Raw genomic sequence first — 18,498 nt, forward strand, 5'->3', positions numbered from 1 at the left:
GCTATTTCTGGAGCTGCCCATTAGAGAAGCTCTTCTGTGGTACACAGCATGGCAGCATACTTTTAAAAAAATAAATAGGAACAAGAATATTAGCAGAGGAAGCATATGTGGCCCCAAGACCATGACTCATCAGGTTAAATCGACCAGCTGAGGTCAGTACTTCTACTTATCAGCTTTTAGTTGCAAATACGGCGATGGGGACTCTGATTCTATTACTTAAATTTTACATGCTGTGTAAAATACGGCAGTGATTAATGTCTGTAGCTAAGGCAGCTAGCTAGCTAGATGTGCTGTTTTTAGAATTTGGAAGCTATTTCAAGGTCGAGAGGTTTAGTTTTCTCCCAAAAGTGGGTTTTCAGCTGACAAAGTGGGCTTCCTACAGATCACAGCGTCCGTATTTATAGGCAATAAAAGTATTGTAAGCTCTCATCAGCATCCAAAAACAGCCCAACCGCAGCCTGATGAGAAAAGCCCCACTAATTGCACATCCACAGCCACACATCCTCTGAGCATTGCAGGACCCTGAAAGCATTGACCGTAAGCTGATGCCAAACAGGAGGCAATTTTGACAAATAGAGAAAACATTTCAATAATGTGCCGTTGTTTTTACCTTTGGGCATCCCAAATTTTTGGCACAAGCATCCTCCTCTTTAGTCAGTCGGTACCCTGGGCGTTCAGACCATTGGTGTGCAGGGGTCGCATGAGATGGTGCAGGTGGGGGCAAACCTGTCCCTGGTTTGCTCATGGGTCGTGGCATCAAAGCTCAGCCTCAGTCAGATGATGGGAAACCACCTCTCTGATGAAGGTCCAATTTTTTGCCAGGACAATGCATGCAGAACATTACAATAGATGGGAATAATCTTTCTTCCCCACCGTCTTATGCATGAGTTGTTGCTGTTTTAATACCATTTTTCACTTATTGTGAAATTTTTCCATTCTGGTCCTACTGTCAATTGAAAAAGAATAATAATTTTAAAAAAATCACAGGTGGTGATGATGGGGGGAGAGTGCTGCTCTCTGTCAAATACCCAGGAGCCCAGAGACTTGCCCAAGTACAATGCATTTGTACAGGAGGAGAAACACCCTTCTTTCCTCTCTTTTACCAGGAACCAGCAGCAGCACAAGGACAGCGTAAGCCCAGAGCAGAAGAACAACTGCCTTACCCCCGTTTATCTCCATTTCCCAGTGGAGGTAAGCTAATCCCCAGTGACTCACATCCCCGAGGCAAGGCAGCCGTACCGGGGGACCCGGGGCACCCTGGGGAACAGCCCTAAGAAGGGCAGCTCCATCCGTGCCACTCAGCCCACAGCCTCTTAGCAGCCGGGCCCAGTCGCCAAAATATGCAAAACCTCCTCTAGGAGCCCTGTAGGGCCACGGTAATTACAGACGAGCTGCAGCACTGGCTGGGGCTGTGCTGTAATTACCAGGAACAAAGATAAAACCCGTGAGCAGGCTCTCAAGCTACTGGGATCAGAGCTCTGCTCAGTATTGCTCTCCACAGCTGTATCTCTCTGTCCACAGCATCAGCTGGCACCACGCAGGGTTTTGTCTAGCTTTACCTGCTCTCTAGTTCTTCAAGTTTCTTTATTTTTTGTATAAAGGCATGCTCCTGTATAAGACATTTTTTTGCAAGATTTTTCCCCTCTAAAGCCCTTGCTAGATGTTTCTTCTACATTTCACACTTACAAATTTCATTATTTTTCATTAAAACTGCACATACTCCAAGTCCCTGAAGCATCGAGGGGAGGTGATCTACCTGCTAAAGTCAGCCTGATAATTTTGTTCTTATGTTTGAGGCATCCTCTGCGGCCGTTGCCCCACTAAGTGCTCAGTCTCTTGAATTTTTCATGCCTAAGACGTCTATGACTAAGGCATCCAGAAAGATTATTCTTTTTTAAATACAGGTTAGCTACTCTTTTATTTGATTTGTGTGGGTGTTATTTCACTCAGCGCTTCGGCGTCTTGTGACCCACTTACAGGCTGAAACAGGCTCCAGTGAACTTTCATGTCTTTATGTTCTGGTTGCTCTGAACTTGCAGAAAAGAGCTCTGAGGCAACCCTAGCCTTGAGTTTTAAATCAGAAATGGCTCTTCTGTGCAAATGATTGAAAATACGTTATAGCAGTGCAATTCATGATTTTCATGAGCCACAAGGGCCAAGTGGGGTCTCAGCTGTGCGCAGGGTGCTGGGCTCTCCTAGAGGACTGGGAAGCACCAGGGATTGTCGCGAGCTTTTTTAGCCCTCATGTCCTACATCCAAGGGGTCGTGGAAAAGGCACAGAGCCTCCCCAGGGCATCTCCTGGTTTACATGAGGCAGCTGGGGTGGAGGCGCTGCTGAAGCCCAGGTGCTCCTCGACCACCCCAAACCCTGCCTCAGGCAGGAGAAAGCAATGGGCGACCACCTCCCACCGACACCCCTTTGGAAGAAGTTTAAAAGAAAAAAACTTCTACCCCCAAACAAGTGTCCTTGCGGGGAACTCCACTGGAGCCTGGCAGTTTTATTTTGCTGGTATAATTGTGCCAGTATGACTTGTCTACTCTTCTGTACTGATATGCCCTTAAGGAGTTTAAGCTGTTCAGTCTGGTTTTGAAAACGTTGTGCGGTGACTTAATTATGATATATATGCATCTTCATAGGGAAAATATCACAATATAACGGCTGGGAGTTACAGTCAGAAGGTCGGGCTTAGAAACGTAGGACAATTGCACAATGTCTGCACGGAGTTAACCCTGCCCAAGTAAAACTACCCAAGCATGAAACAGAAGATGTGCAAGGATCCCAATCTCGTTAGCCTCACATCAAGGCAGGGTGTCTTACTGGAAAATCTAATTTAGGCAAAGCTCAGGACACACAGTAGGAAACAGATACAGCTTTTGGTCAGGAGACTGGACAAAATCTGCTAGCAGTCCCTCTCCTCCTTCAAAGTCACCTTCGTTAGCACAAACTGAAGGAAGAACCTAGATATTTTGGAGCAGGCAAGTGAAGAGGTGGCTTTGCAAAAATATCCCCGTGACTCTCCACAACTTGGAATATTTGACTTCCACGTTCCACATGAAGATTTGCCTCTTCAGTCCCACAAGTAAGAAATACCAAAAGAAATTATATTTTATGTAAAACTTAAGAAGTCCAGCTCATGCATTAGAAAACCAAGCAAGTTAAACGTTAGGCCCTTACTGAAACATATACCTGGTCTCTCTTAAGATAAAAGCTAGTTGATTATAAGAGACCACATATCCACATAGAAAAAGGCATTAAAAGAACAACAAACTGACTTTCAAAGGCAGCAGGCATTTGCAGAGCCATTGATTTTCCTGGATGCTGGGGTCAGTCTGTGCTTTGAGAGGTCTCAACTCCTTCCCTTCCCTTCCCTTCCCTTCCCTTCCCTTCCCTTCCCTTCCCTTCCCTTCCCTTCCCTTCCCTTCCCTTCCCTTCCCTTCCCTTCCATTCTTCTGCTCTGTCCTGGCTCTGGCACATCCCAGCCATGTGCCAAGAAACCCCAGCCAGCTGGAGGCATGCTCCTCAGGTTCTAGCAGCAGCTGTAAATCATTCTTTACATTAACATGGGACACCTGCTTTAAAATTTTCCCTTTATTTTTGGCAAAGACTGTAATGGTCTTCAAAAGTTTGCTTTACATTGCCTGTGGCTCAAAGCAGACAGAAAGCAAGACTGAAAGTGCTTGGTAGTTCCTAAAGAAATCTAGAACGCCTACATGCTTTTTAATTACATAGCTATATGTGCACTTGATTAAATTAAAAAACAATTACCACAATTAATTTATGATATGAATCAACTCTTTGGCAAACTGTGATTGCAGCTGAGTTTGCTTTTCGACTTTTTTTAGTGTGTGTGTGTGCGTGTGTGTGTGTGTGGATTCTCTGTAATTGGTACTGGCTGATGTTTCTCCTTACAGCAGAATGCCAAAAGGCAGTTAGTTATTCTGTGGGTGCTCTGGCTGTTCATTTCTGGAGTGACATGAGCCTTTTTCTCTTCCTGAGGGAGGCTGAACAGAGGTGGCAATTTGTTTATTGGCCTTAGTAAAGTTGAATTGCAAAATAAGAGATGCCAAGAGCCCACGCTGAAAACCACGGTGTGAATGAGAGTCTCGTGGTGTACAGATCGGTACGCAAGGAGGGACCCCCACGTGGAGTGCAAGTTCATGATGCACCACTAAGTTCCTTGATACTCTTTCATAAATATGGATGGGTATTTGTTAGGAAAGGCAAGTATTTTGCTGGTGTAGATACATAATCCTGTCTTTGAAGAAAGTGACAGATGTATATATTTGCTGAAAATACCCTAGAAATTCACGCTTTTGCAAAACAGTTTCTCACCTCCTTTTGTTTAACAGCAGTATCCGCAATAGGATCCTTTCTATATGGGATACAAATGCTCAGAGTAGTGAAACAACTTCATAAATAACACCCATGGACTTACATGACTTTGCAGAAGCTCAAGAAAATTCTCAGCCCAAGCTATCCTGACAGCAGTGGCTGGAGGTGCAGATCTTCTCTCATCCCAAAGCCCCCCCAGCACACTACAGGTAGGCCTTGTGGCTTTCTTTGGGTTGGCTGCCTGGATGAGACCTCCTTTGTGCATTACCTGCCTGATATCAACATTGCCTCAAAAAATAAACAAATGCTGGCAGCTTTTCTGATGGTATGGTGTTTTCATTCCATCAGTCAAATTGGACGTTAAAAATCTGCATCTAAATCCAGACCCATGAAAGAACTGAATAACATTTCTAGCAGGTGTAAAAGCCAAATAGACTCATGCATACTGTTTTTGTCTGTTCCCCTTGTTTTCTGCTTAAATAAAACAAGAGCAGACCACCATAGCCCAATCTCCCCCTTTGCTATTTGACCAGCCTGTCGAACAGGAAACCTGTTGGAGTATCCGTCTTAGCAATCACACTCAAAGTGATGAAGCTGATCCCAGGGTTACAGGAATGTTAGTTGAGAAGGATGTTTAAAGCTCAGTGTTATATAGAATACCTCAGTTGAAAGAGACCTTCAGAGATTAGCACTTCAGGGCTAACTGAAAGCTAAAGCACATTTCTGAGGGCATTGTCCAAATGCCACTTGGACTCTGACAGTCATGGGGCATCAACCACCCGATCTTTGGAGGCCATCCAGATCAACTTCCTGGCTGGAGCAGGGTTTTTGCCATCATTGGGTCCAGTCAGCTATGGCTTTGTCAAGGCAAAAGTGTAAGATCTCGAAGGGTGGAGCTACCACAAAGCCTCTGGTGAACCTGTCCCAGGGCTGCATCACCCTCTTAGTGAAGATTTTTTTCCTGAAGTAAGTCCAACCTGAAATGCCAAAGGTGCTGTTTGATTTGTTCATTTTTAGAGTCAGAAATGAACAGTATGTCTGACATGTCACTCCAGAAATGAACACATCCACTGCTGTATTATCTGCTACTACTCAAATCAGTTGGTTGCTGTTGTTTTATCTCCCTCCCAAGTAGTTGTGGGCTGCTGTTAGAGGGCCCCTAGGCCTCCTCTTCCCCAGATTAAACAATCTCAGCACTCTCTACTTCTTCTTGTAGGCCACATCCCCTAGACCCATGGCCATCCTGGTAGCCCTTTGCTAGATCTTATTTTCTCAACATCCTTTTTGAGGCAGGGAACACAAAGTTGGACATTGGTATTCGTGATGGGGATGAGATCTCCAGTGTGGAGAAGAGGGGCCTAATAACGTCCTTTAAACTGCTGGTCACCCTCATATTGTGATGAGAACGTCCTGGTGGCTTATATTCAGCATGCCTCATGGCCTGCTCCCACTCGGCTCCTAGCCCAAACTGATGGATTAGGTATTTTCCACCCCAGGTACAGGCCTCTGCACTTCTCCTTGTTGAACTTCCTCAGATGTCTGCCATCCCCATTTCAAGTTTCTGTGTCCCTCTGAATGGAAGCTCATCCATTCAGCATGCCAAACACTCTCCCCTTAGTATCATCCTCAGCTTTTCTGAAGAAGTTCTTTGTCTCCTCATGTGGCTAATGAAGCTACTGAACAATATTAGCCCCAGTCTACTACAGGAGCCCAGCAGCCCAACCAGTCCTCACCTCACCCAACAGCCTGGACTTCCAGCCCATACTTCCATAGCTCCTTACGAGCGTGCTGTGGAGATGGTGTTGAAAGCCTCCCTGAAGCCAAGTGGTCTCATAGTCACTGCCCCCAGCCCCCCCAGCCAGGCATTTCATCACAGGAGGCAGTGGAAGTGGTCGGGCCCAGTTTGCACTTCATAAATCTTTGACCACTCCCAAGCACCTTCCTCCCTGTTACACGCTGGAAACGGACTCAAGAGGACGTGCTTCCTGTGCTTGCCTGGCACTTGGGACAAGTCTGACTGCACCACGTTCCCTGTACTAAGGACAGGAATAATTTTTATCTTTTCCCCTGTCCCCAAGGACTTCCCCCAGTCGCTCTGGTTTCTCCTGGCTGAAGCTCGCCATTTCTCTCAGCCCCCTGGGTTGAACCCCCTCATGGATCTACACACATTCAGCAGTCCCTAGTGCCAGCTGCCCCCTCCAACCCAAGCTGTTGGGGCACACACTGAGCTCTGGTTCAGGCTTTTCCAGCGTTTTCCATGTTTCATGTCAGTCATCTCCCCCAGTTGTTGACAGCCCTGTGGCATTCACTATGGGTACGTGCAGCTCCCTCACAAGCCCTCTAGATCTGCAGCGCTGGGTGCAGGAAGCCACAGGCAGGAGACAAGCCCCAAAGGACAGGACCATCCAGAGCAGCCCGGGCAATTGGCTGTGCCTCTGAAACCAGCCAGCAGCAAATCTGCAAGCCCTGAGAGGCTCAGAGACAGATGTGGGAGAACTGGAACTCATCTGATTGCAGCCAGAGGGCTGAGGACTGAGCAGATTCAAACCCCATTCATTACTGTAACCCCACAGGGTGAACGCTTGGATTTCTGAACTCTTTTCTGTGCAGTTGATGAACGTTGCCTGCGAGACATGCTAAGAGCAGGATAGTCACCAACCTGCTCATACCTTTAGTTATCTTCTAAGCAATTGCTTTCTGAAGACACACTTCAATTAAAGCTGAAGCAATGGTCTCTTCTCTCCATCACTGCACAGGGTAAATGAAAACATACCAGTTATTTCTGCCGCTCATGGCTCACAAATCCCTAACCCTCATGCTGACTGTCAGCCAACGTGATCTTGGCAGCACGTCCTGTCCATTCTCTATAAAAAAGGGGAGAAAAAAGAGGATACTTTAATACCAACAAAAGAAGACTTCTTCCTCTAGAAGAAGAATGTAAGAAGTTGGTTCAAATGCCTATCTGTAAATGCTGTGTACAGATTCCCCTGCATATCAGTGCTACTCATGCAGGAGGGATCCTCTATCCCTTTGGCTGAGTGTCTCAGGTTTGGGTATATTAAAATATGTGTAAATCTTCAGCTGGACCGCTGTCAGTGCTGGTGCCTAACATCAGGCAACATCTTTGCAGCAAGCAATTTACTAACGCAGTGAATTTAGCTCCATTTCCTGTTTGCAACGCATCCAACAGACAGACCTCAGTTGTTATTCTAAATGTGTTTATAATTCCATTTTATTTCAGCCTGTTTTATTTGTACGTGTTCCAGCATATGGAAGGTCACAGGCACTCTGTTTCAAGTACAACCGCTCACCCCCATGACGTGTTGTTTTCCTGGATGACTGAAACCTTTGTGAACGGTCAACTGTTCCTCTCCCACGCAGGCACAAGCACAGCCCCAGACGCATCTGCAGCATGTTGACTGGTGGGCATGAGCCAGACCCCTTTACACACAGCTCTCCAGTCTCTCGCGCTGTTCTCAGGGCAATGCTTCAACCCCAAATGTCTCTCTGGTGCGCATGGGACAGGATCACTGGGAGAGCAGCCTCCAGGAGAAGATGCTCAGGTCCATAGCTCACTGCCTGCCTGGACCGAGAGCAGCACCCACACCAGCCTAGAGGCTGTGAGGCTTCCTCACCACTGGCCCCTGGCCAGCTCCTCTTTCACACGGGAGTGAGGCAAAGAGCAATAAAGCTCACAGCCATGCAAGAGCTTTTCAAAATGCCATTAAGAACATTGCATAAGGCGCCTCAGGAATCGCAGGCCTCGTTGGGAGAAGCAGCCCTCCTGGAGCCATTTGTGTTCATGCACCAGCGTGACTTCTCCACCAGGTTGACTTTTCCACAGCTGAGGTGGGTTACCACGAGGTTGCTGCTAGGAGAATTGACCTGGTTTGGCTAAATTTCTTCTGCAAGTCCCTTGAACATAGGGCCTGAGATTTTTAATGGCATGTAGGCGTACTATTTAGCATTGCAAAACTTACATATGACTTAGCTAAATCTTACTTTCGGAAGTGACTGAGGTCCTCTGGAGATTAAGGAGTCAGAGCAGAATTCTAAGAGCTGGTTATAACATGACTCCATTTGAACAGGCAGAAAACAAAGAAGGACCTATAAAGACACTCTGACAGCAGCAAAGAAAGCTTACAAACTCCCTGCCATTTCACTTTACTATACATCGCTGAAGTCTTCTCCTAACACCTACTTTCAAGATCAATCCCAGGGCAAAGGGAAAAAGAAGAGATGTACAAAATGAAGGAATAGAGAATAGCAACACGTGCTAAATCCTGCTGGACTAGTGCATTAGGTGATGGCAAATCCTGTCTCAGAAGACATCAAATGCGCCAGAAGGAAAGGAACTGAGTGATGTACTGGGAGTCAAGACAGCAAAAATGGAACAGTAAAATATTTCAGTCTGTTTTGCCAGGAAAACAGGACTTAATGCAATCACACTGTAAGTGCATCTATGTCTCTACCTTCTCCTACTTATCCTATTATAGAAGTGAAGCAGCCTTCAAAATAATTTGTCTACAACTTCCATAAAATTAAATGGCCCACTAGAGAAGATGCTTTTTAGAGCTGCAACACAAACTCACTCCTTTTTAACAAGCAGATAGCCCAAAAGGGAGAATTAATCTTGTATATGACCTTACTACAATAAAAGCTTGAGTAAGGAGATAGCAAGTCCTTAGAGCACTGACTCAGAAACAAGATCTATTTACATTAGAGAACTGGCAAAAGTCACGATACTCAGCTCTAAGTCCTCCCTGCTGCATGGAGCTTGCTTTGGATGCAAGCAAAGAGAAGTTTCAATGTAAATTAGCATCAGCTTTTGTTCATCTGAACAAATCACATCTTGTAAGCTGGATCAGAAAGCCAGCTGCTTTAGTTCAGCCACCGAGGCAGCTAGCATAGACAAAGGTATTTGTTGAAGAAGGGGGAGGTTCCTTGAAGCATCACTAGGGAATCAGAGAAGAGGTGAAAGCAACTCTGAGGATGAGGTAATAGAGGTCTAAGCTCAAGATGACTCTAAAGGCAATGAAAAGCTTAGTAATAAAAAGGCAAGGGTGGAAACATCTATGTTCGAAGCTGGTAAATTGTTTGTGAGCACAAAGAGGAAGTCACCAAGAAATAGGGATTAAAAAAAAAAATCGGGTGTCAGTTTTGAGAGAAAAAAATAGAAACAGAAAACTGAGTTTGGAAAGGTATTGGGGAAAAAAAAAAAAGACTACTACTGATGATAAGCATTTCTTTCCCTATTCTTTCTGCTGTCTTAGAAGCCAGCTTTTCTTCTGTTTCCACAGAAGCTTCTCCTCCTCCTGAGTGAGAAGGCATTTCTTATCACCAACTTTTCACAGGCTTTGTAGGAAGAAGAAAAAAAGAGGCAATGGGAGAAAACTCCAGATGATCTTGTCCAGAGATGAACACAGGCAGTATTCTGACCATGTTTCTTCCCCTCCTACCCAAGGCCACCTGAAGTCACGCTTTTATATTTGACACTTAAAAAGCACTTGGCAGCACTTCGTTCCTTGAGTAATTAAACTGTTGAAAAGTAAGCATAACCACAGAATAAAGGAGTTATTTTCAAAAAATGCGTACTTCTCTGAACCTGAAACCCCCTTTCCATTTAGAAAGATAGATGGACACAATAGAGGTAAACTAGGACGCAAACAGGCTTTTGACTACCTGAAGTGCCTGAAGCTCAGTTTAGATAGAACTGACACTTTAATGGAAATCTGAAAAGTTCCATTTCCCAAACTGGTGAAGACCTCAGGAAAAATACTCAAACTACTGAATAAATGAAAAAAAAATCCTTCAGGTATTGCATGCATGTGATACACATTTACCACTTGCAGCTCATAGCTTGAAAGGGTGCTTTATTTTGTTTCAGTACAGATTCAGTCCAGTTCACAGAGAACACAGTTAATACATATCTTTACTTTGTAGGAGAAATGGGCATGAACACGAGTGCTCAGTCACCAGTCTTTTATAGCCAATTTATGTAACTTTCACCTCGAAAGCATCATGCATGGCACAGAGTTTTCACTAACACCTCATAAAGGAGCACTGCAAAGTCATCTCTAGAAATGCAGGAGGATGGAAATCTCAAGGACTGTAAAATTAAATGTATATGCCTATGCCATTGGTGGATTTATCCTTCAAAATCCTGTTTTTGAGATTAACTGGGAAGTTTGTTTTAGAAGAATGAGTCCCTGAATAACAATACTTATTTTCCCTTGAGGTTCAGGTTCTTCAGGCTATAGACAGCAATCTTTACTTCAAGTAGCCAGTGAGAGAGACTCACAGCAGCCAAAACTGTCTTAACACCTATCTGTGAGCTGCAGCAGCAGCTAATATGAAGAAGGGATACCTGAATCTCAGCAGAACAAAGCAGTCTCCCATGTTCAACCACTTTATTAGAACCTGAAACACCAACAAAAGCAAGGATGTTTGCTAAATCAATCCCTGTTAACATACCAAACTTACCTTTATTGTTAGACTTAAGGTCTGGTAGCACCCATGAGGCTTTGGGTTTTTTAAAGCACAGTGGACTTGAAGACTCCAGAAGTTCTTCTTTGTCCCCCATACACCCAAGTTTACATCAGGTGGTCTAGCAAAAGGTACCATCGCTCTTCACAAACCACTTGTTACTTACATCAAACCTATCAGAGGGTTCTTTGATACACCTAATACAAACTCTTATCACACAGGTTCTACCTTGAAGGAAGAGAAAGCTGATAAATATTCTAGGGAGTTATCTTCTATTGTGGGGGGGAAACCTCTCTCTAAAAGGTGGCTAAAGAAGGGTGACATTTCTAAACATACTGGCTCTAAGGGAGACAAAACCCCTGTATCTTCCACAACCTAACGTGAAACCCAGCAGAAACTTAAATACAGAATGAAGATGAGAGGACAGAAAAGGGACTACAAAACGATACTGTCAGTCTGAAGGATGTTTCAAATACAGCTTTGCAAAGCTGTTTTAAAATTTTGTGCATTCAACTTACTCCTGAATACTTCAGTATTTCTCTGACCCTTCCAATTATTTTTTTCTCCTCTCAAGGAGCTACAGAAAATGAGAAAACATCATGAGAGACAATGAAAGCAGTAAGCGAGCATATACTATCAAGTACAGAAAGTATTCTGTAAGCTGTCAAATATAAGAGCAACATAGCAACTCTCATTTTTCCTTCATTTAAAACAAACAAGTTTTGAAAAAGCTTAAAATAAATGTCCAAGCTGAAAGTTCATGCCCAAGCTCCTCAAAGTTTTAAACACAGCATCTTACAACTGAGAAAACACTGTATCTTTTTATTTGTAAACCAGAGTTTGAAATACCTTACAATATACTTTTAATTTCATTTTTCTAAAGAAACAGCATTTAAGAACTGAAAGAACAGCGTGGCATTAAATGTTAAGGACTGTATTTTAAAAACCTTTATTTAAAAAAAGGTTACTTAAGTATGATGAATTTAAGTTGTATTTTAAAGTCAACTACTTAAGCATCTAAATGATACGAAATGAGGTGCAAAATTGGAAGTCCAGTCACAGATGAGGCTGTAGAGTTGTGCTCAAGATAGAAGAGGTCTACCCATGGCTGGCACGGTTGCACACTCGTATGCTAACTCAGTCTGTCTCGGTCATGAACCCTGCAGATCTGAGCGACTCCACCGATTAGGTCAGTTTGATCTACTTAATATAAACTCGCCCTTTCTAATAAGAAGGATATTAACTAAAGCTTTCAGTTAAGCAATAAACCTTACTAATTAGCAACAAAAAATAAAAATGACATGCTTGCTCTGTTTCAGGCACTTTCAAGATCATAGTTTATTTACTGTAGGTAAAAAGCTAGTATACAGATTAAGGGATCTCTTAAATTTCAGCTCTACAGTTATACACCATCTAGTATTCTTGCTCTGAATATTAACCAATAAAGTTTCTAAACACCTGTAAGCCCCGCTATAAATCTGCGTTATAAGGAAAAAAAATATATAAATCAATGCTTAATTTGTTCAATGCGTAATATTTACACTGTAAAACGAATGGGAGATGTAACAAGCAGTGGTAAAGAGGCAATAAGTTTTAAAAAGCCGAAGTTTTATATAGTTGTTTTTTTTTGTTTTGTTTTTTTTACAAGTGTGCTAATCAGCATAATTGTATATAAAAATTAAAATATAGTAGAGTGTCCCATTACAGAAATCTTAATCATCTGAACTGCAGTCATTACTTGCTAACCATTTACATGCAACACCTGCTAGACTGTTTTTAAAATGTAAAACAGATTATAACATTTAAGAGACAAACATTAACTTGTGTACAAACAAAATTAAAAACTGCACTCAAGAATTGCACTGGTCACAAGCCTCTTCCATACAGGAGGGAGGGAAAAAAAAAAAAAGAAGACAGAAAGTGCTCTCTTTCTGTATGCTAATTATCAAAAGGCAATGCATAGACAGAGAATACCCAGACGGCAAACTCTGTAGACGCTGGAAACGGACAGCTTTCACATACATACTCCTTGTAAGAGGCCTTTCCTTCCACCAAATGGCAATGACTGACAGCAAGTAAGGGGCACCAGGTGTACAACTAAGTAGATCTTGCAAAATACTAAGATGGGGCAGTTGTTAATATACAACTTGAACTATATTTACAATATAATGGAATGTATCCCATCCCAAAACTGGTTTATGAAACAATTGGACCTTTCTACACTAGCCTTGTGACTCAGCTATCATTCTAATGAAAGTATAAGTACACAAGAGACTTACATGAAAAGTAAACTTTATGGGGCATTTTACAGGAACTATCGATAAAGCTGCTAAATGGAATTTCTGCTTTTAAAGTAATTTTGTTAGATATAACTGAAATAATATGCCCTGACAGACACTTCAACATGGAGCTTTGGTGATTTTTTAAAAAGGCCCTTTTTGATCTGTTATGAATTGTACTGCAGAAGTACTGATGCATGCACACATCTGTGTCAGCTGAGACTAGTGATCCAATTGCATGCACATTTCCTCGAGGTGCTTTCCATGTTAAACCACTTCAATAACAATAAGATGAAAAATAGAGTAACAGAAATATTTCAGTTAACTCAAATTTAATAGGAAATGGAATGCCAATATGGCAGTAAAACCTTTTTCTGTTGTTGTTTTAAACAGGAAGGTCTCTTGTACCAGCAGAATCCTGTATACAGATGCACAGAGAAAGAGGGAATACACCACTTATAATTCCCATTAAACAAGAGCCGATTCATGTGAGAAGGTACAAATTACAGAAAACATGAATAGTCAATAGAAGAGAAACAACTGGTTTACATGAAAGAAAAGAGAACACTTCAGTCTGATTGCAGTTATTTTGTGAATGCTGCTACAACAGCCCACAGAACCTCATTCGTGTTGGCTTTCATACATTCAACCTCAGGGTCTAAATCCAGAAGCTGCCGCACTCTCTTTGTGGCTAAATCATACTGCTCATCCAAAAGGGGGGCAAAAGCGTTCTCCAGAACATCTGAAGCATGGGCTAAATAAACGAGTGCCAGCAAGCGCTTGTCCATGCGGTGGGGATCATTCACCCATTTGTCAAGAACTGCTTCTTGAACCTTCTTGATGAGGCGCTGTTTGATATTGTTGTTGGTGAGAGGGTGCGTAGTCATGTCAAAAAGAAGGAAGTTCTGTTTCTCTGTTGTCAGTACACCTTTTTCCACTAGATTTTTAGCTAACCGTTCACGGACATTTCGTAACTGGTAGTGCAACTTTAATGGGTTCCATGTTTCACCTAAAAAAAGCAAACAAAAAAGCCAACAGTCAGGCAAAATCTAAGCTGTACTACTACAGCAATTTTTTCCCCTCCTGTGGTGCAGAATGAGCTGTCAAATTCATATAGCTGACTATAACAGTAAGATAGCGTGCTCATGTCAGCATTTCTCTGATCCCTGACCCGTCTAGATACATGCATAGAGACTGAGACCATGAGAGCCTCTTTGAGGAGTTTGTGTGCATTTAAAGTTGGGATGCAACACTAGCTAAGCCATGTCTTGAGGAAGGATATGACAAATAAGCACTCCTGTACTGATGAAAAAATCAGTCATGAAAACTTTTTTTTAAACTGTAACCATAAAAATAAAAATTAAAAAATTTTTAAAAAGCATCTCCTCCAACCTTGTCTGCTCAGCCTTTGTCAATTCAGGGACTGGAAGAAGCATCGTCACCATTCTTTCTGTCACAAAGACAAGCTAATGTACACCTATCCCATATGCCCTCCTCATTTCTCTTATTTCTTCGGGTTTATGCTCTTCTTTCCATTTCTGCTCACCCTTGTGAGTGTGGGTGGGTGGATGTACACAAGAGCACTTGTGTTGAGGTGGGCTTTGATGTTTCTATACAAATTATTTCTAATGCTTTCTGTTATGGCAGGACAAATGGGCACTTCAGAGCATGTGCATGCACTTAAAAGAAATTTAAAAAGCACAAAATAATACACCAGGAGCTACTGATAAAACTGAAGTTGTTAAGCACTGAGAAATTCTTCTTTAATTAGAAATCTACTTCAGCTAAAGTTTTTAGGTCCAGCTTACCTTAGTATTTACCTTAAGTATTAAAATCTCCTCCTGATATTAAAGAGCCTATGCTCTTTAAGAGGCAAGCGCAGAAACAGCATTAAGTATTTCTTATGTAGAAGTGTTTTTTCCATAAACAATATGACAACTTCTGTAGCAACTTGTGTTTATTTCAGAAAGCTAATCTCTGGTTAACTTTCAATAATAATAAAAAACAGATGAATTTAAGGTTTCTCTCATTGTGATGAATTGTGACAAACTGCACCTAAGTAACAGCCAGGTTAAGTACACAATCGAGGCGACACCAGCTGCATAGTGAAAGGTAAAGAACCTACCCAGGCCTGAGCTATGCAAGTCCCCACAGGCCCTACACCTCGCCGAGGTGTGATTTCCCAGCCTGACCACAGATGAAACTATCATATGCCAGCCACCACCACCCCCCAAAAAAGGCAGTCTCCTTATAGTGTTCCCCATAGCAAATGTTATTTCCTAGATGCTTCTGAATTTGTCAGGTGACTGCCTCTATGTGATAATAAAAATCAGTACTGTGCTGACACCTTGTGACCAATCTCCACCATTACACAGACGTAACGGTGTAACATTTATTACATCTGCAGAAAGACCTGACATTCTGATCTGAACTTCGTTATTTCCTTTACTTGCTTCCCTTAGGGATCTTATAAACAACAACAGCCTGACAAACATAGCCTTAAATGTCCATACAAGTATTTCCGTGATGGCTTTGAACTTGTATGTACTAGAACTTTAAGCAGTATTCTTTGCATCTCTGATAATTATGGCCGAAATAGCTATTTTCCAGGATCCAGCCATAAAGTAAAACTTTGAAAGAAAAAAAAAATCACAGGGCAGTTCTCTTAACCACGGGAAATGCAAAGAACACTAATGCCATCAAAGAACTAGTAATTAAATACCCATGGACAAGTAAAAAGGATTGATCCAAGTCTCAGCCACAGCACTAATCATGATGATCTTCCCAAAGACAAAGCTTAGCAGGCTCGTGCCTCAAGGAAACCTACAGCATTGTTCATTCATTAGTTGACCTTTTTTGAGTCAGTACTAACTTGATGTGCTCTGCCCTGGGAGACAAGGTCAGGCAAATTATGTATTTGGGTGGAGAAAAAGAATGGTTTTTGCAAGTCGTAAAAGTGGAGGAGAGCTGAGCAAGAACAGACTAGACTGCAGGGATGTGCAGCAGCCGTGCCCCCTACTGACAAGAAATGTTTTGTTCTCTCTCACTGACAAAACACTCATGGGACACAAAGGAAGGAGTGGCAAGGACACAGAGTATGAACTGTGCAAGTTAAGTACAAGGAAGGCTATTTCAGGTGGTACAGGAGGAATAGGAAGAACGTAATGAAAACAAGAAGGCAGAGAAAGCTGGAGAGGTTTTGCTCATTTTTGAAACTCATTTATCTGTTGTTACAAGTAACAAACATATTTAGATGAACAACTTCAAGTCTCATTACCTCCTACCTCCCAAAGTTATGTTGTTGACAAAATAGCAATTCCCTCCCCGCTACTGCTCATATAACTGAAGTACAGCTTTGATCTACTCCAGGGAAGCTGCATATTGTGTGTTTTGTAAAAACAGCCAAGCCTTGGTAACAAATTTTGGTGGGGAAAAAAGAAAAGTGCTACATGCTTTTGGTCACTGGTCTTTTCAGTTTAATTTATGTAGTTTAATATATTTTAATTTAATTTCCTTTACAGGAAAAGCTATGCACTAAGTGCTCCCTTTGAAGCCTTTGTTTTGAACAACTTGAAATGCATGACATTCGAATATATGTTGAATATATATTACATCTCTCCAGTTAATAGAAAAACAGAACTCCTCTTTATTGTTTCTCTGTGGTTGATGGCTGAATTTTCTCCCTCAATTTTTACATCGGAACAGTGAGCTTCTTATCTTCTTTCCTTATCAAAAAGCTCTGAATACTGAATCCGTATGAATATACTCTAAACTTCCACCACCCCTCATTGCCAGTTACAGAGGAAGGCAGTTATACATCTCCAGTGCACAGCCCTGATTCATTTTGGATTCAGCAGAAGACACCTCTTCCACAGAGTTGAAATGTTCTCTGACACTTACATCTAGATCCTTTCTGTACCAACTTAAGTCAAAGGAAACAGTTAACTTATGTTTGATTAAAGGCTACAATCAACAAGAGACTACTCCAGAGGACAGACTAATTACACTTTTGCATAATTTCTTCTCTAAAATCTTGTAGTGTAGTCTCTAGTGATGTCATATTGAGGGGGGAAAAAAAGCAAATATGGTATGTCCAAGGCTTACCACTAAGCAGTTCAATCCAATTTTGTACTGTTTCAGGAGGCTGGGTCTCTTTTATGTGTTTCAGAGCTTCATCAAGCAGAACATCCCCTGTAGGAGCATCTGACTTGCAAATCACCTAAGACAGAATGAAGCGTAGTATTTTCATATAGTTCATATAACAAACATCCAACAATAAAAAACAGGAAAATCTACCTGTTATGAGAACAAATGAAAATTTTAAAAAGTGAAAAATTTGAATATTCTTACAGATTTGTAAAAAATATCTAGTTGTTAAAAAAAACTATTCAAGACTTTAATTATAAAAAGCTATATTAAGTCAGTTATGTGTAACCTAAATTACAGGCTAGTTAACTAAACTTATAGCATTCATACATATTTAATACCTTTTTTTAGATATACATATTTTTAAGGAAGATAATCCACTGACCTGACTAAGTCCTTCACTTCCTCCTCAAAACAAAATATACTACAGTGTTAAACTGCTCTCTGATGGCACTCTATTTTCCTGCTTCAAATCAATTTATTCAAAATACTGCAGTATTAAACAATTAGGCCACAAGAAACTGAGAAATCAATTAGAAACTGAAAAAACAGGAAAATTGGTTCTCTTCCATAGATCAGCAGATAAAAATAGGTTCAAGACAAGTTTTACAGCTCCGAAGAACATGCTGACCAGCAATATTACGTTCCATTCACTAACAGTTAATACATACATATTAGGCAAAATATGTATGTACAAGAGATGACATTACATATTACAGGGGTTATGTTTGTCATTTAATAAATTCTAAAATGATTTAATTGAATTATTTACCCAAGAGAGCACAGGAGAAAGAAAATCATTCACAGGAACACAATAAATTTTAAGAACTTGAGTAACTGCTTGTTTACCAGTACAAGCAGTTATATCAACCATGTACAAATACCTTTTTTTTTTCCCCTCTGGTTAGAAAAACAACAGCACCAAACTAAAAACATATGGATTTAATTAGCTCAAGTCAATAAATTTTAATTATAAAAAAAATAACCTCCACCCTCAAAAAGACCACTATTTCTTTAGGAAAGGAAGAATTACTACAGCATCAAAGCTGCTTATGAACATGATGATTAAATATGACAATTCAAATTGTTTTATAAGTTATCTTTTTACCTGATGCATAAAAAGTGCTAACAAGAAACAAAGAAAAACTTAACCATGTCAAAACAATTCCATAAATAAAGGAGAAGCATTAGATACAAAGTCTTATTTTTGGTAAAGCTTCCCAGTAATCAGAAAGATGCTTGTTACCAGCCAGT

At 41.4% G+C, this 18,498-nt stretch overlaps 1 protein-coding gene across 1 annotated transcript in view; it reads right to left on the minus strand.

Moving 5' to 3' along the window:
• Positions 1-10,189: 10,189 nt before the first annotated feature.
• GOLPH3 (golgi phosphoprotein 3) overlaps positions 10,190-18,498 on the minus strand; it is a 35,907-nt gene continuing 27,598 nt past the window's right edge. Inside the window, exons 3-4 of the mRNA XM_080575163.1 lie at positions 17,203-17,317; positions 10,190-14,107 (exon numbers count right to left, since the gene is read on the minus strand). Of these exons, the coding sequence (XP_080431289.1) occupies positions 13,683-14,107; positions 17,203-17,317 (540 nt within the window). The 3' untranslated portion in view covers positions 10,190-13,682. The remainder of the gene's footprint in view (positions 14,108-17,202; positions 17,318-18,498) is intronic.

The sequence above is a fragment of the Anser brachyrhynchus genome (genome assembly GCF_964034855.1).
Source record: "Anser brachyrhynchus genome assembly, chromosome: Z".
Lineage (NCBI taxonomy): Eukaryota > Metazoa > Chordata > Aves > Anseriformes > Anatidae > Anser > Anser brachyrhynchus.